General features: G+C 45.9%; 1 protein-coding gene across 9 annotated transcripts in view; it reads left to right on the top strand.

Annotated features, from left to right (window-relative positions):
* The window catches only part of CELF1 (CUGBP Elav-like family member 1), a 76,575-nt gene extending 58,233 nt beyond the window's left edge, over positions 1 to 18,342 (top strand). For 6 of the 9 annotated variants that reach the window (XM_030333555.1, XM_030333557.1, XM_030333558.1 and 3 more), the window contains 7 exons: positions 2,350 to 2,425; positions 3,932 to 4,060; positions 4,396 to 4,506; positions 5,182 to 5,367; positions 7,745 to 7,888; positions 8,280 to 8,446; positions 8,535 to 14,847. In XM_030333555.1, the coding sequence (XP_030189415.1) occupies positions 2,350 to 2,425; positions 3,932 to 4,060; positions 4,396 to 4,506; positions 5,182 to 5,367; positions 7,745 to 7,888; positions 8,280 to 8,407 (774 nt within the window). In that variant the 3' untranslated portion in view covers positions 8,408 to 8,446; positions 8,535 to 14,847. Of the gene's footprint in view, positions 1 to 2,349; positions 2,426 to 3,931; positions 4,061 to 4,395; positions 4,507 to 5,181; positions 5,368 to 7,744; positions 7,889 to 8,279; positions 8,447 to 8,534; positions 14,848 to 18,323 lie in introns of those variants that run through there. The other 3 variants (XM_030333551.1, XM_030333552.1, XM_030333550.1) reach the window with 3 other exon arrangements.
* Positions 18,343 to 18,388: the final 46 nt, after the last annotated feature.

Here is an 18,388-nt window from a genome sequence, read left to right as displayed (position 1 = left end):
ATGCAATATTCTTTTAAGTTATGTTAGTGTATCTCTCTGTCTCTCTCTCTGTCTCTCTCTCTGTCTTATAAACACAACTTTGGTTATAATTTGAGACTTCCATTACTATTAAAGTGAAATCCTGATTTCCTGATCAAAGATTTAGAAATATCTCCAGTGTCCCTGTCACTTCATTTTTTTAAAAAAAAAAATCCCAAGAGAATCTTAACTACCAAAAATCTCCATATTTCTTTCTCCCAGATGTAGAGAACATAATTAAATGCTTATTGAGTCTTTCCTGAAGAGTATGGTAAATGTTTCTTTCCAGTGAGAGAGCAAGATACTGGCACAGACATTATTAAATGAGTATTACAGGTGTATATTTGAATTCCCTACATTATAGATGGATAGCCTTTAACTCTTTCCATCTTGTTCTTGAGTTTGACTTACGTAGTCCAAAGGCTCTAATTTGGTGTTTAGATTTACTAGATCTACAAATATGTTACAGGGGATTATCACTGCTTTAAAATCTTAAAAGAATAGCAGTACGAAATACTTAAAACTATCTCATCTGTGAAGCTGTCAATGAAGGAAAATCAGTGGTGAAACCAATAGATTCGTATGGATAGTCCCAAAAATATACACATAAGAATAATTACATACTTTTACTCTAAAAGTATGTAATTTAAACATTTAAATTTTAAAACATCCTTTAAAACATTGTCCTATACAGAAACAAGAAAGGCAATGATTTCTGTCTCCCAGTATTGAGTTTTGGCTAATTTGCTGCCTCTTGGTCTTCATATTTCTAAAATGTTAGAAGAAATCCCAGTTTTCCAGCTAGTATTTCTCTGAAGTCAAAAAGTATAGATGGTTGGTATATCTCATCAGATTAAGTTGTTTCTTAGTGCTAGAACATTGCTTGTAAGTTCAGGAAATTCAGAGAGATTTTATTTTAGTCTTCTGCCAAAATGATAATGCGTTTAAAATGATCTCCGTTATATGCATTCGCCTTTCTTAGAGAGTTTTGGAGCTCTTTTTTAGGGTAGAGTCTCCTTTTTATTGCCATCACCACATCCAGCAGCACATGATGGTATTTGTTGAGAGCTGCGGTCTTTTTGTTTCAGTTAGACATGATCCCTGCCCTCAGAACTGTTCTCATTTAGGGAGGAAATGAAGGTGCCAAGTATAGAATGCACAGCCCACCAGTTGGGGTTGAGCACATTGCCCAGGGTATTTAAGAAGACAAAAATGAGGACATGTGGTATATAAATGATAGTACATTAATATTAATTATGAGGTTCTTTCTGGAATAGGTGGACTTGAACCTCTAGTCTGTTTAGACTATAGCAGTGGTTCTTAATCTTTGTGGGGTGTGGACCCCATTGAGAAGCTGATAAAAATTTTGTGTATATACATTTTCTCATTCTATATCTGGAGGTTTGAGAACCTAAAATCTATATGGACTAAAGGGATTCATGATGACTGAGGAACCAGATCGGGTGTTCATGGAAATGGGCAACAGGTTGAATAAAGGATTCAGAAACGAGGATACCAGTTGTACATGAGGAAAAGTGATTGGCTTTGAATGGAGCAAAGGTTTTCAGCCGGTTTGTTAGTCAAAGGTTGCTGTTTGCAAAGATAGTAAGATCATGGAGATCCATAAGCTCATGGACAACCTCTTGTTGTATTTGTTAGGGGGCAGCAATTGAAAGAATATACGCTGAACCGATCATGATCAGTCCGTTCGTCAGTCATTTGGTCATCCGTAACAGTGAAGACCAGTTTTGTGGGGGAGGAGATAAACGGGGCTGTATGGATATATATAGCATCAAAAGATTGGTCTTTTCGTGTTCCGTTGTCGCCACTAAAGAATGACTCCAAGAAATACCCTGAAATGGTTTAGATTTGATATTTAAAATAATAGTAGTGTGAAGTAGAAATTGAGTGCCTAGGTGGGAACAATCTGCAAAATAAGATGTGTGCGGAGTGAACTAAGAACTTGGGAGCAAGGAACTAGACGTGGCAGTCCTCCATCTGCAGACTCTCATTGCAGTGGATTGCATAGCTGAGCTTGGTTCTCTGCTCGACTTCTGTCCTCTGCTGTGCTGCCTTTCTGTTGCCCAGGGACTTGAGCTTGGTCAGTACTCAGTGACTGTAAATGTCTTCTGGGCCAGGGCTTTAGCTGTGTCGTATTGTCCTGTGCTGTCATAAGCCTCATGTTTCTGTTGTGTTGGCTTGGGTTCTTGTCTTCAACTCTCTTCTCTCTGGGGGCCTCTGCACTCTCGCTTTGCTGTGCTGTAGAGTTATCCCAGATGCAGAACCAGCCCTCACTCTCACTCTTGTTCTGTTTTTTGGTGTAATGTCTAGCTTTATTTGCAGCTCCTTCAGCAGACTGCCTCCTCTGGGAACCTCAACACCCTGAGCAGCCTCCACCCGATGGGAGGTAAGTGTTACGCTGCTGTGGAGGAGCAGCAGCCACCAGGCCACCAGACCCAGCTAACAACAGTCTGAGAGTTTTGCACCGTTTGTACAGAAAACAAATGTTTTCCCACTCATTACATAAACCCAACACAAGATGCACATCCCAGAACTCAACCGCCTTGTCTCTAGAAGGTGGCTCTGTTAGTTGCTGATGCAAGATTGCTTTGGGGTTGTCTGATACTCCCACCCCTTTAAGTCTCTATTGAGGAGGAAGATGGAAAAAGAGGTGTTAGTTAGCATGTGTGGGCTATCTGAGGCCGTTTTGATAAGGAGAAGATTGCAGGAACTCTTTATTTCCACAATAACGTGACTTTTCCAGTGAATCTGTAAAGTATAAGAAGAAATCCATGCAAATGACTTACCCAGAAACTGCTGAAATCTAGGCAGTTAATTTACCTCTGTGTCTTATACGTGTTAATTTCTTAGGTGAATTACCTTTTGTTGCTGTTAACATGCATAGAAAACTTAATTGACAAATATCTGAGTTGATGACAAAATGAGGCTCCACAGACAAAAGTAGGGCCATCAGACAAGTTAGTGGAGGTAGGGAGTGGAGCAGTCCCAGGGCCTCTGCCCCTAACCCTTCTGCAGTGGGTGAAGGCCCAGCAAGTGTATTTGAGAAAGGGGTAGTCTTAGGTGAACTGCATTTTAGTGTGTGAGAAATTTTGATAGAGGTTCACTTTGTCTTAGGGACCTGGAGTTTGGTACGTTTTTCGAAAGTTGCTAAGTTTTTGGAAATCTCTGTTGTAGTTTCGTTTTTTATTCTTCCTAACTCTCCCCGCAAACCACTTCCCATCTGCTTTTCCATGGTCCAATAAATGGTTTGCAACACACTGTCGGTGCAGTTCAGATTTCTTGTTCCTTTTAACTGTTGCTTGGATTCTACTTGGAGGTCCCCCCCCCACCGCATTGTTTTTCTCTCTCTTCTTTCTGATGAATAATCTGCTATTAAAGTGGTGGTTTTTCCTTAGTCTTTCTCCTATTGCTGTTCTCACATGTATTCCCCTCCTGTCATTCCTCCTTTGGCCACCTGAATCCTGCTGCATTTTCTGCCTGTCCACCTCCGCTGGAAAGAGCAAATCCCCCATAAAGTGGGAGCGAGGGGCTCAGATGCAGTCCTGCTCTGTGCCATAGGTTTTGTCATTTGTTGTTCTCTTGGACACCTGGTGTGATGGTAGACCACAGACCTAACCCTCTCCTGGTTTCCTAATTGCCAGTCCCTGTTGTGAATGTTCACTTGGGGTGTCATGCTGTTGGATTAGATATCTCTTCTCTGAGGAAATGATGTCAAGTTTCTTAATGAATTGAGTGATATCTGAATCTTTTTTGGAGCCTTGTAGTATTACTTGTAAGGTTTATCTAGAAGAGGTCCTTTTGGGACCAGCCTTCGCCAGTGTGTGCGGTCATTGCTGGAGTGGTTACGAGGAACCTTTATCTGCTGGCTGATCTCTTGCTTTGGATGTTGCAGGGTTAAATGCAATGCAGTTACAGAATTTGGCTGCCCTAGCTGCTGCAGCTAGTGCAGCTCAGAACACACCAAGTGGTACCAATGCTCTCACTACATCCAGCAGCCCCCTCAGCGTACTCACCAGTTCAGGTAAGCGTGTCACTGGAACCCAGTGTGCCTTGTGCAGAATCCCAAGAGAGGGGTCTGTCATTCTGGAGAGTGGTTAACATCCCTTTCCAAAGGGGTCAAGATTATGAACAGTTAATTTTCAAATGTCATCTTGTGACTTAAGAGAAATCTCACAGTTTTGAGTTTGTTGTAACTGTCATTTGACTCTGTGTCCCGCAGTGACAGTTACCAGAATCAGTAACTGAAAACCTCTTTATGAAGAGAATACTTGAGTAGTATTACTCTTGTGCTTTGGTTCCTGTTGACATGAGGAACACGTGTTGGCTCAAGTTTAACACTTGGGTTTCTGGTCACAGGGTCCTCACCGAGCTCCAGCAGCAGCAGCTCTGTCAACCCCATCGCCTCCCTTGGAGCCCTGCAGACATTAGCTGGAGCAACGGCAGGCCTCAACGTCAGCTCTTTGGCAGGTGAGAGACAGCCCCTGGATGCCATCAGGCCATTCTTTGTTCAGGTAGCACATCTTAGGGTCCCCAGTGGAATGAACAAGGTGGCCCGGTGCAGTTAGGAATAATGGTGGGATTTCAAGTCAGACCTGAGTTAAATCCCACCTCTGCTCCTTAACTAGCTATAACCTTATACCCCCTGTCTAAGGTCATTTTCTCATCTGTGAAGTGGGAATAGAATACTTTGAGGGCTGTGAAGTAAATGAAAACATAGGTAAAGTGCTGAGCTCATGGCTTAGTACAGTGTCAGGCACATAGAATTTGCTGCTATTTTGATGATAGGGTTTACCCACATCTTGTTGTAAACCACACACACCCCTTTTAGTCTCCAAATATGGGATGCTTATTTTGCCACATTCCAGCTTTGTGAGAAAGTAGCAGAAAGCCAGAGAGAAAATGGAGCAGGTCATGTGTAAGTGTTGTCATGTCTCACACGGGTAGGAAGAATGTAATGGGGAGAGCCACACCTGCGTGTGGCATTTTTTAATGTTCCCATTGGCAGTAAGGCCTGGTGAGTGTCCTGAGACCTGACCAGTCAGGGAGAAGCTGAGAGAGAGATAAAAGGGAAAACTTTGGAGTTGTGTTTGGCGTCAGTCAAGTCTTCCCAATATGTTAATCCTGCTCTTCCCCACAACCAAGGGATGGCTGCTTTAAATGGTGGCCTGGGCAGCAGTGGCCTTTCCAACGGCACCGGGAGCACCATGGAGGCCCTGACGCAGGCCTACTCGGGAATCCAGCAATATGCTGCCGCGGCACTCCCTACTCTGTACAACCAGAACCTGTTGACACAGCAGAGTATCGGTGCTGCTGGAAGCCAGAAGGAAGGTGAGTGCGGAAGGACGACGAGGGGGTCGCTCTCCCCGCAGGCGGAGCTGAAGGCAGGGCAGAGGCCAGGAGGATCGTTGAGGTGGTCAGATCAGTGCTTTTCTTTGGCAGTGTCAAGGGTAGACTGAGAAGTTCTGTGCTGAGAAGTGTGCTCTGCTTTGGGACTGTTCTCTGGATGTGGCTCACATGAGAACCTGTGTTTGCCCTCCTGTAATCTGGCTGCAGGTTTTAGATGAAGAAGCATACTGACCTTACCGTGTGACAGTATTTTGACAATCTGTCTTTGTTAGGAAGTCATCTTTGTGGATTATAAATTTCTCAGAGGATATCTTCTGTCAAGGTGTCCCTTTTAAGCTCTCTTACTTGGCATTTTCCTCATTTTCTGATCTGTGCTTTTCCTAATTAACGAGGCACTGAAGGTGACGAGACAGAAAATTATGGCCCGTGGGTTGATGGATTGGGAAGTGTGTGCTGTGGCATAAATGGGATTAAATTCAGGAGAGACTTTTCTAGGCAGAAAGAGGCGTGAAGGTGGTTTGTATCAATAGAAAGTCCTGCTGATACCTCTGTGCTCATACTTGACTGGATTTCTGCAGCCCAAAGCTGGCAAGGTTTAAGCACTGATGTGGGGAAAAGACACATAGCCTCTCTCGCCATGGCAGCAAGGACTCCTGGTACGGTGCATCCTCACCTGCTCTGAATCAAGATGCTTCTGTACCTAGGATATGGTAGTGGAGGAACTGGAAGAACTGTGGAGATGGACAGTATAAAGCAGGAAAAGCATGAGGTGTTCCATATGGTGCTCTGAAGACTGATGAATGGGAAAGAGGGATGGGGAGCACCAGAGGCACAGCATTTTGTGTAGAATGGTCAGAGAAGGTCTCTCACTTGCTGTTTAATCAGAGACCTGAGGAAGTAAGCTAGCAATGCATACATCTAGAGGAGGAAGGGTAATGCGGGCAGAGGAACACCTCTGTTTCATCAGTGCAAAGGCCCTGATGCAGTAGTGTTCTGTAATGTGTTTGGTGACAGCAGGGAGGCTGGGTGGCTGGAGAATGGCTGGACTGCAGTTATAATAAGTTGCCTTTGGTTAGAAAGTCATTGAGTGTAAATGGTTGGAAGAAGAAAGCACATTCTGGTTTTGAGCTCAGAGTTAATCATAGATACCTTTTTCTTTTTTCTTTTTAAATGTTACTTATTTTTAAATTATTTTTTATGTTTTTGAGAGAGAAAGAGACAGAACATGAGCAGAGGGGTGGCACAGAGAGAGAAATTAGAAATACAGAATCTGAAGCAGGCTTCAGACTCTGAGCTGTCAGCACAGAGCCCGACGCAGGCTCAAACCCACAAGCTGTGAGATCATGACCTGAGCCGAAGTTGGACACCTAAGAGGGAGAGAGAGTGTGCACACGTGGGAAAAGGGCGGACAAAGAGGGGGACAGAGAATCCGAAGTGGGCTCTGTGCTGACAGCTGAGAGCCTGATGCGGCGCTCCAACTCATGAACCGTGAGATCATGACTGGAATGGAAGTCAGATGCCTAACTGACTGAGCTACCCAGGTGCTCCAGTCATAGGCACTTTTTAAAATGTAATTTCTTTTTATTGAGGTATACTATACATGTGGTAAAATTCACCCTTTGGGGAGCATACAGCTCTGTGAGCTTTGACGAATGCATACAGTCATGTAACCACCTTTACAGATGGAGAATGTTTCCATTGCTCCCCCCACCCCCGCAATTCCCTCATGTCCCTTAGTCATTCCCGGCCCCCACCTCCTGCCTCACAACTGCCAATCTCTCTTTGCTGTCCCGATACTTTCTAGCACAGTTTGGAAACCTGTTATGTTTATAATCTCTCTCTACTTCTTTTTCTGTGTTTCTGTACAAGCCTTTAGTCTCCAGTTTTATTGCACCACACGCAAGTCTGCCTAGTTTATTGTCTCAGCACTTGCTCCTCCCACAAGGTCAAATCCTGACACGCCTTAGTGGGAAGGAGTCTGTTTCAGTGATTGCCCTTTAGTTCCTGTTTCGTATTTGGAGAATCTGTAGTTCTCCAAATGAATTTGTGTGTTGGGACACAGACTGTTTTAATGCAGGTAGAAATGAGAAGCAGTGGGGGGTAAGTTTGACACTGATACTGAAGGCCTTTTTTTTTTTTTCTTCTAAATGTGTATTTTTGAGAAAGAGGGAATGCGAGTAAGAGTGGGAGAGGGGCAGAGAAAGGGAGAGAGAGATTCCCAGGCAGGCTCTGTGCTGATAGCGGATCCCATGACCCTGGGATCATGACCTGAGCAAAAACCAAGAGTCAGACCCTCAGCCAACTGAGCCACCCAGGGGCCCCAACACTGATGCCTTTTCGATCACTGGGTATTTTGAAGGTCCAGAGGGAGCCAACCTGTTCATCTACCACCTGCCCCAGGAGTTTGGAGATCAGGACCTGCTGCAGATGTTTATGCCCTTTGGGAATGTCGTGTCTGCCAAGGTTTTCATAGACAAGCAGACAAACCTGAGCAAGTGTTTTGGTATGTTGGCTTCTCTTTTGGTGTCGGGAGGGTTAAGTGCCTTTACCACTGAGAACAAAAAGGGTCTGAAAGCAGGAAGAGCAGGGTTTGAATTGGGTTACCCTTTAACTCAACCTTGGGCAGATCAATTTTTTTATTGCTGTTTATGGATGATGGATTTCTACCCATACTGTTGCTCCGGAAGTAAAAATAATGTATGGAAATAGTTGGTCAGAAAACTTTAAAGTGCCATGTAGAAGTCAAGTGGTACTGTCGGGAATCTAATTTGTTTCATGTGATACAATTTCCAGAATTCTTGTCCCTGCTGAGAAATTTGGGATTTGAGACTATGCTCATAAGATATCTCTTGGCTCATCATGTCCCTCACCCAGGTTTCTGCTTGGATACACAGGTTTTGTAAGTTACGACAATCCTGTTTCGGCTCAAGCTGCCATCCAGTCCATGAACGGCTTTCAGATTGGAATGAAGCGGCTTAAAGTGCAGCTCAAACGTTCGAAGAATGACAGCAAGCCCTACTGAGCGTGCTCCCCTCTGAGACTGGAGTGAGAGGGTCTTCTGGTAAGTGGGGGAGGAGCACCCTTAATGATTCGAAGCCCTAAGGCTGTGTGTTGACAGCCCTGGACCCTGATCCCTGCCACTCTCGCAGGCACAGCTTGCCCCGAAGACTCGGCTACTGCCTTCTGTGGGAGTTTCGCTTCGTACAGAGGACGAGTTTGTGCTTTGGTTTCCAGTGTTTTACTTTGGAGTTTAGGTGCCATATCCTGAGTTTTTTTCTTTATTTAAAGTTTGCTGTGTTTGTAACCAGTGTGTGTTGAGAAGGACCAACATCAAACCGCCCTGGGGGGAGGAGGGGGAATGGAGAAGCATTAAAAAAGATCAGACCTTTCCCCACACTACCCCAAGAGAAGACTGAGTGAAACCAAAAATTGACCCCAGAATCTCCCTGAGTGCGAGAGTGGGTGAAATGAGAACTGGTGCCCAAGAGCCTTGGGGGTGGGCAGGGGGAGGGCAGAGGCGAGGCTGGCTTTGGAGGTGAGGACAGTGACCCACACCCAATGGCCCCAGGAGCCAGAGGCTGAAGTGCCTCCATAGCTATCTTCTGGGGAGTTACTGAGTTCTTGCCACCTGTTTTTCAGATTCTTGTGCAGAATTTCTGCTGCTCTTTCCCAAGAAGGGGAAGACAGTTCTGTGGAAATAAAGCATTTGTTAAATTAGCTTGACATAGGCAACATGCAGGGAGACATCACCCATTACCGGCTTTTCCAGCCACCCATTGGTGTTGGATTGGCTCCGGCTGGCTGATGGCTGTTAAGGAGAAGCAGCCAGTCAAAAAGATCTTTTTTAGTTTATTTCAACACCACATTGTTAGACCACGGCCCATTTCTAATAGGTCCCTTTAAACAAGGTCTCTAGGCAAGACACTGTCTGGTTTCCTTCCTTGTAGTTGACCACAGCAGAGTGTCACTTCCATCCCAAGCCACAGTTTTCTCATGAGGGTAGATCTAAGAAGAGCTTACAGTATCTAGCTTGAAGGGCGCACCTCTCCTGAGCAGAGTGATCAAAAGCCATTGAATTGGGGCGGGGGGGGGGGGGAGCCTTCTTCTTGGTGTACCTGAATCAGAAGGCACCTTTAAGCCAGAGTGCTGCATTTGTCAGCGGCCAGCACTTATCCGTAAAAGGATGAGAAATCTTTGCTTGCCTCTGTGGTTGAGGGATCCCAGATGTGGTATTCCTGCCCTCCACCGCCCCCCCCCAAGACAGGCCCCTCTTCTAACCACTCCAGCCCCTTCTGCTCTTGGGGACAGAGGAGACAACAGGACGTTTACAGCCTCCATATGGATTTAGTGTTCATTTACCTCAGTATTACCATGTTCATTTTTGTCCTCATGCTTACAGTTAGCTCCCTGCTGCCTCCCACAGGCATCACTGCGGCTCTTGCCTGTGACCCACACAGCCTTTGGGCCCTTCCTCTGCTCCAAGAAATGCTGTGGGGCTGGAGAGCCAGAAAGGACGCGCTGTTGGGAATGTGCACCTGGGCAGAGGTAGCCCTGTTGGGATATGACTCTTAGCCAAGGCCAGGGACAGGGTCCCTGGGATCTTAAGCCTCACAAACATCGGTCCTGACCCCTAACAGCAGAGATGAGATTAAAGGGGTTGCCTTGGTATTAAGTCAGATGGGGACTCTCTCCTTGTCATGCTGTCCCTTTGGGTCACAGACAGGGATTGACCGTCTTGCTGTTGTACAGATAGTTTGGTGGTGTTGGATCATCCCATTGAAGCAGGGACAGCTGTTCCCTTCTCATAGTGATAACTTGGGTCTGTTGTCCTCTAAGAAACGTGAAACATACTTCTTAAGCTGAACCACGTAAACTTGAATTCCGTGCACTGGGAGAAATGTGTCCTGTGTTTCAAGGATAAAACTGTTCCAAAGGCTTCCAGGGTCATGATGGGATTTTTTAAATAAATGCAAAAAATAAAAATAAAAAAGAAAAAAGAAAAAAAGAAAAAAATGCTAGGTTGGGGAGGCGCTGTTCTGAATCCCAACCGGCTGGAACCAAGAATGTCGTTTCTATTTTTATAGAAGTTTTATACAGCTCCGGGGTGGAGAATATTTATTACCTAAATTATATCTCTGGAAAAGGCCAGGATTTTGTAGAATCCAGAATGTGATTGTTGTACACACAGGGTGCTGTGTATGATTGAAACTACTGACTCTCTGTGGCCCGTTTGCAGCCCAGCTAATAATCTGCCAGAGGGGAAGGAGTTAATGCTGTGAATTGGCGGAGGAGAGAGCTGTGCTCCCCAGGGTGCTGCCGGTGCTGTGATAGCTGACCTTCTGTTCTGTCTTCCTCCTTGGCCATTATGGGGTTTTCCAAAGCCCAGAACTCCACTCCCTCCCTACTTTCTCTCCCATCCCCCTCCTCCCCCATTTCACAATTATTTGTTCATGGATTTGTCCTGGGCTCCGGGACCTTCTGAAATGCCTTTTTGAATAATATGAAAGGCAAAGGTGCAGTCAGCCCACCTTTGATAGCAGACCCAGAGGTTTCATACCTGCTTGTGAGTTCTCTTTTCTAAAAGGAGCTTGTGCCACAGCAGGGCCCTGGGCTGCCACAGCGGCCAGCTGGTGAGACCAGGCACTTCTCTTCTGTTCTCCTCTCTCCTGCCCAGCGAGTGAGCACAGTAGCACTGCCCTTGAGCACAGTTCTCTCCCCAGGCCAAAGATGGTTTGTGAAGAAGCTGCTCCCCTATAAGTCTCACGGTGTGGAAGGGTTCAGCTCGGAGAGTGGAGACTAGCAGTCGAGTCTTAAGCAATCCTTTTCTGTTGTGTGGGGGTTTCACTTACATAAATGTGTTTTCTGCTATAGTTTTGTTTCTTACTTGGGTTTTATCATGAAATTGATTTGCCTTGAATGCAGCCAGACACTGTCTCCTGGGTCCCACATGAGTGGCCAGGGCCTGTGTGGAAACTAAAAGCTTGGATTTCTGGAAACAAAAGGCCATCCCTGTAGAATTGAGGACAAATCCTGGCCCTCTCCCCTAGAGAGTTCCCCCACCCCAGCCATGGTCTTCTATTTTCTCCTGGGTTTGAGGAGTGGGGAGGCTGCACCTCTGCTCCACCAGAGAGACCTTACCTTCTTCCTGGGACGAGTTGGGACGCCTCGGGAAATCCAAGCCTTAGGTTCCCTTCTGTCTCTGGCAGTTGGATGTTTTCTTGGTGTCCTCCATGTCCTTTTTGACTTTTCCCTGTGTCCATTGTTAGCATGTGCAAAAGTTCCCTGTCATTACCCAGCCCCCGCCCCGCCCGCCTCCTCATTTCAGGGCTGTACACAGTGAGTGTTCCTTTTCTCTCTCTCTCTGTTTGGATGTATTGCTCTGTGTAACTCAGTGGGTCTCCCTCTTTCTGGTTTGTTTTTTTTTCTAGATTCCTGCCGTTTGTTCATCGTTGTGCCTAAAGCATGTCGATGTGGCGTCAAGTACATCGTCCAAATCCCTGTCTCTTCAGCTTCTCTGATGCTTGAACTCTCACCTTTGACCTTGTGTTGACCTTTGATGCTGACGTGTATTTTTATTATGTTTGTTTCTTTCTTTGTTATTTCTTTTTTTCTTTTCCTTTTTTTTTCTTTTGTGCTGCCAAATTGGTTTTGCTAGAACGACTGCTGAAGGGGAAATATTTAAACTTGCATTTGAATATAAAAAAATCTATTTTTCTAGAACTTCATAAGATAACCACTTGATTTTGTGATTCCAATTCTTTGTAACTGTCTTCAGAGCAGCCCTACTAGCACATACCGCGTGGTGTTTGTATTTCTGTGAACACACAGCCAGTCCGTTTCTAGGCTTTGTTTCTCTGTGTGCTTAGTTTTAAAGACAACTTTGAAGTAAACAATGAAATAAAAGATGTCACTAAAACCTTTGAGGCTCCTGAGCACATTTTGCTGATATAGTTTGTGGGGCTTGAGGAGACCGCATGTGTTCTTTTTGTTTTTCTGAGTTCTCAACTGCAGAAAACACCTGAACCCCTTTCCTTTTTGACCGCAGGCTGCAATTTGGGCCCCAGCCAGCCCTTTTTCTTTTTCTTTTGTGGTTCTTCCCTGTAGTGACCCTGCAGGGAGCCTTCAAATCCCTCTGGCCCCTTCCCCTCAGCCCCGCTGTGCCCGCCTCCATGCTTGTTCCTACAGTCTCCACAGCAAAATGTGATGCTTTGATTTTTTTTTGTTTTTGTATTGTTTTTGTGTTTTTTTGTTTTGAATTTTTTTCTTTCCTACTAAGATTATGCCCAGAAAAAACAAGTTTTGCATGTTTCCTGCTGTTTCTTCACACCTTCGTATATATCACCTTCACCTCTCTGTTTTCTATAGTTTGTGCAAAAACTGACCGATTTAAAAGGGTTTCAAAGAAGCTGTTTTAAATTGTTGTGGGGTTGATTATTTTTTTCAAGATTGTATTGTTTTATTTTGAAGTGGCAACTTTCTCCTCTATTGCCCTTAGAGCGTTTGCCTGTGCACTTAGACTGTCACCTCATGTGGCCTCCAGGCCTCAGCATTGGGGGGGGTGGGGGGGGACGGCGGAAGCTGGCTGCTCTGCTCAGAGATGGGTGGGAAGGGGGCCTGGACAGGCACGAGGAGCAGAGATAGAACCCAGAAGGTGGCCGCGGGTGGGCAAGAGGTTCAGCGCATTAGGGGTAGTGAGTGTCCCTCAGCCCGGAAGAAGGAGGGTGCTCTTAACCACTCGGAGGAGGCCATCCATGCACTAAGCGGCAATATACCTGCCAGCGCTTTTCCTAGGTGACAAGCACAATACTACAGTCTTCACACTGTTTACAGCCCTGGGCACCAACTACCCCACACTGGCTCTTCACCACAGCTCTGCTCTTGCTTAGCTTAGTGGGGTGGGGGTGAGGGCAGGGATTTGTTGTTTTTGTTTTTGTTTTTGTTTTTGTTTTTGTTTTTGTTTTAATTGGGTGAAGAGCCAAATAGCTACTGTCCCTGGGTGCCAGGCAAGCCAGTTCCTTGGTTCCCTGAGGGGAACTTGCTCTCCTCTCTTGTGGCACCATCCAGCCTCAGGGTCTTAGGGACTTGAGTAAGAATGTGAATGGCGGAGGGAGAGGCCAGAGGAGACTAGAGGTCACGGGATGGATCTGTGGAGGTAAGAGGTTGCAGAGGGAGGAGTTTGTGATAGATTCCACCCAGACCTAAGCTGCTGGTGGGTGGGAGAGCTGGGAAGTAGGATTGTCCAGGGAATGGTGAAGAGGGGTAGCCGAGGGACGGGGGGGAGGGGGGTGGGGAAGGTAGAAGCACTGTTAGCGTCATCCATGCAGGGGTTGATGAAGGAAGGGGTCCTGGCAGAGTTTCTTCTGTGGGACCCGGCGGGTTGCCTAGTATTATGCTTGAGGCCACTCTTACTAGGAGGAAAGGGCGGCCAAATGGAGGCCCAGTGTATGGTAGGCTGCTTAATTTCCTGGAAGGGGTGATTGGATGGAAAGAGGCCAGGAACCCCAGCCTGAGCGAGACTGCCGTGCACCCCACAGTCTGACTGCACAGAGCCGCCTCTGTTGGCAGAAGGCGCCGAGGCTCCCCTTCCTGTGTATTCAGAATCCGTGTTTGCCAATACATTTTGCTTTCAATTCCAAGAGGAGCTCTGGGAAAACCTGTGGATAAAACCAAATGCCAAACGTTGGACGTTGTTTCCTTTTCCTTTTCTCTCTCTGATTGTTTTAATTGTTCTGTGGTGGTTTTAATGGATTTGAGACCCTGGAGCGGCAGCTGCCTTTCTGATTTCCAGCTGCTTTTTGTGAATAATTTAAAAAGAAAAAAAAAAAAAGAAACTTTACATTTTGGAGACAAACCTGTGTGAGTTTTTTATTGGTACAAACGTTGTATTTAACACTAGGGGTTTTGTACAGTTTTTTGCCTTTTCTACTAGAAAACAATGTAAAGTGATTTCACAATGTGAAGAGAAAAAAAATTGCCACTATGACCAAACGCACAGTCTGTTCTGCAGCAACAACGGGATTCAATCAACTCAAAGTCGTGATTCAGCCGTAGAAATGCTTTTCCTTTACCTTGTTTGAGCTTTCCTTTCTTTCCTGTTTTGATTTGCAAAAGAAAATGTCTTTTCTGTGTGAACTTGTGTTGTACTATGTAGAAAATTATGGATTTTACTTTAATGGTTTAAAAAAAAAAAAAAAGGGCAAGAAGAGCCTTTGTCGCTTTTCTGACCTGATCACAGAGTTTGTGTAGTGGATTAAAAAAGAAAAAAAAATTGTTACAAGTTTGGAGCAAGGGAGTATGTGTTTAAAAGGAATCTCCTTCCTTTTTTTGTGTGTTTTTCCTTTTGTCCCAACGGGGAACCTAAATCTGTTTTAATTGCACAGACACACGGACAAAAAGTCATTTTGTATCTGCCAAGTGTGGTACCTTCCTTTGTTTATTTGCTATTAAACTGTTTGAGAAGAATTGATGTTGTCTTCAGAGTTATTATTGATTGTTGGGGTGGTCAGTGGGGTCCTTGGGGCTGGTGGGGATGGTGACGTTCCTGAAGAATGGGTGGGTACCCCGATAAGGTTTTGTTTTGATGTGCCTGTTTCATGGAACTGAACTCACCAAAGGCTCCTGAAACAACATAACTTCTCCCCAGAAAACTACCTTCTCCATTATTCCGTATTCTTCCGCAACATTCCTGCTGATACAGGAGCATCTTCATGGATGTGAGGGCAATCTGGCTGCGACATCTGTCACCCCGTTGATCGCCAGGGTTGATGCGGCTGATCTGGCTGGCTAGGCGGGTGTCCCCTTCCTCCCTCACCGTTCCATGTGCGTCCCTCCCGAAGCTGCGCACTCTACTGAAGAGGACGGCCTTCCCCAATAGAGGAGGACCGTTCTTCGGTCAAGGGTGTGCGGGTAGCTGTGCTCCCCTGCTAGAGCCTCCAAACAAGCTCTCAGGAACATCTTCAAACTTTTGTGTAAATGTTAATTTTTGTGCTGCTTCCATTTCTAGTAGCGGCTGCCACGCTGCAGAATTGGCTAGACCAATGAGTGCAGATCCCCTCTCTGGGCTGTGGAGTTTTCCTGCGCACCAGGGAGGCAGCCAACCAGCACCGAGTCCCAGAACAGGAGACCCGTACTGTCTGGGCCTTTAATGCTCCACCACAAAGTGATTCAGCTCCTGTCCCCTTCATTCTGACCTCGGAACAAGGTCACAGAAGGGCATCTCTAGGATTCCTTGAGTTTACTACTAATTCTAGATCACTCTCTGAGACTCTACAGCTGGGCCTCCTGAGACATCCAAGGGCTGCAGGCTCAGCATTGGACTGGGAGGCTAGAGGCCTGCAGCCAGCGCAGGGGCTGTGGGTGGGCCAGGCCCCAACCTCATCAGAGTCTCTGTTTGTGAGGTGTATCTGGAGGAGCATTTCTCAGTGGGAGTTAACACTGAGTACTAGCCCATGAAATGTTTGATGAAGTAAGAGTTCTGAACGCAAATAAATTTGGGAATAGTGCTTTCTCCTCGTTTGTGTTCATTAAAAATAAGTTTAAAAGCGAAAACTTTGTATTACTCTGCCGTAATTATCCTAGCTAACTTCATTGACTGTTTACCACAATCCAGGTGCCATGGGAAACTCTTGATACATGTTATATGTTCCAATTTTTATAACATCCCTGGGAGGGAGCTACTATTCCCATTCTCGTTTTGTAGGTGAGTCAACTGGGGTTAAAAGACATTGGTTCAGGCCTCCTGAGTGTCTTGACTTCAGCTCAGGCCACGATCTCACAGTTTGCGAGTTCGAGCCCCCCATCAGGCTCTCTGCTGTCAGTGTAGAGCCTGCTTAGGATCCTTGGTCTCCCTCTCTCTCTCTCTGCCCCTTCCCCACTTGTGTGCACATGTCTGCTCTTTCTCTCAAAAATAAACGTTAAAAAAGCTTCAGTAAAAAGATACTGTGTTGTCTCCCAGAAGGTGGTGTGCACTGAGAATCAAGCCAGGTCTGCCCACCTCCCCAGCCCTTTCTCTTAACCACTGCTGAGGAGAAATAACTCCAGAAGAGCAAATAAATGTGCCTTGGTTAAGCTGTGCCTTCTCCTCCCACATGCTTGCACGCTGCCCCCTAGGCTCCAGTGGAGGGCACCTGGGGGGCCTACAACTCTTGTGGTTCCCTCAGGTGGTGAACCGTTGCAACCTGGCCCCCACCCACCCCCACCCTTAGAGCAGCTATCTTGGTGTAGAAGGGATTTGCTAATAACTCACTGCTCCCAGATAGATGGTCCACACGCTTGACAAGGCATCACTTCCTTGGAGGACTGGGGCACTTTCTGCGCCAGTCCTGCCACAACTGTTCTCTACCTAATGTTTCATTGTGATGAAGTATACATATATAATACCAGATGTTCTTAAACCACTCATAAGTAGATAATCCAGTGGCATTCAGTACATTTACAGTCCTGTACAACCATCACCACCTGGTGTTCTAAATCCATTTGAAATGCACCTTTTTCAACTGCACCTTGTTCTGACCATTAGTATTTATGAAATCACAAGTTCGATATTTTAATTGTTTTTAATGTACATTATGTGTTTATTTTTTTTTAATTTTTTTTTTAACGTTTATTTATTTTTGAGACAGAGCATGAATGGGGGAGGGTCAGAGAGAGGGGGACACAGAATCTGAAACAGGCTCCAGGCTCTGAGCTTCCAGCACAGAGCCCGACGCGGGGCTCAAACTCACGGACCGCGAGATCATGACCTGAGCCGAAGTCGGCCGCTTAACCGACTGAGCCACCCAGGCGCCCCCTACATTATGTGTTTAAATACACATTAAACTACATAACCAGTATGCCCGTAAGGTGTCTTCTCACAGAGGGCATTTCACACATTGGAAAATGGGGCCAAGATAGAGAGGGGCTTCCTTTGAGGACTCCCTTCCCAACTGGTTTCCTCTGTAATGAGAGGGTGATTGAACCTGAAGTTCTCTCCCATCTAGTTCAAATTTTTCTGTCACTCAAGATCAAGGTGGCAGATCTTGTCTTTTCAAATCTTTGCCTTAGGATTCTTGTTCTCCTGAGATAGAACCTGATATAAAAATAGAACGTGAAGTACAACTTAACATCTTTCAATTTAACATTGTCCTTAGACTGCTGTTTCTCTTGAAAATGTACAAAACAGAATATGCCAAAGGTAGTTTTGTTTACCTTTTTTTTAAATGTTTATTCCTTTTTGAAAGAGTGCGTGTGAGCACACACGTGAGTGGGGGAGGGGCAGAGGGAGACAAACCGGGGCAGAGGGAGACAAACCGGGACAGAGGATCTGAAGCCGGCTCTGCGCTGAAGGCAGAAAGCCCACTGTGGGGCTGGAACCCACTGACCTGAGCCCAAGTTGGACGCATAACAGCCACCCAGGTGCCCCTCAACTTTTTTTTAATGTTTATTTTAGAGTGAGCGTGTGAGCGGGGGAGGGGCAGAGAGAGAGGGAGACGGAGGATCCAAAGTGAGCTCTGCCCTGACAGCAGAGAGCTTGATGCGGGGCCCAAACTCACAAACGCTAAGATCACAATCTGAGCTGAAGTTGGACGCTTAACCGACTGAGCTACCCAGGTGCCCCCAAAAGTACTATTTTTAACCTTTAAAAGAATATTCAGGCTTGAGATGCCTGGGTGGCTCAGTCAGTTAAGTGTCCAATTCTTGGTTACGGCTCAGGTCATGATGCGTGGTTCATGGGATCGAACTCTGTGTTGGGCTCCACGCTGACAGTACAGAGCCTGCTTGAGATTCTCTGTCCCTCTCTCTCTGCGCCTCCACCCCCCCCTCCCCTTTCTCGATAAACTTTAAATAAATAGATAACATTGAGGCTTGTGCACCTCTATAATCATATAGCTGTATCTTAATTAAAACTGTTTGTATTCCTTTTTAAAACCCACACGCAGACACCTTTTATTTTTTAATAGGATCCTCGGACCTAGGTGTTGCCACACTCCTGGTTCCCAGCTCCCCACAGAGGCAGCCTCTGCAC

This window comes from Lynx canadensis, chromosome D1, assembly GCF_007474595.2.
Source record: "Lynx canadensis isolate LIC74 chromosome D1, mLynCan4.pri.v2, whole genome shotgun sequence".
NCBI lineage: Eukaryota > Metazoa > Chordata > Mammalia > Carnivora > Felidae > Lynx > Lynx canadensis.
The sequence above is the reverse complement of the archived record's forward strand: the minus strand, read 5'-3'. Positions and strand labels throughout refer to the sequence as shown.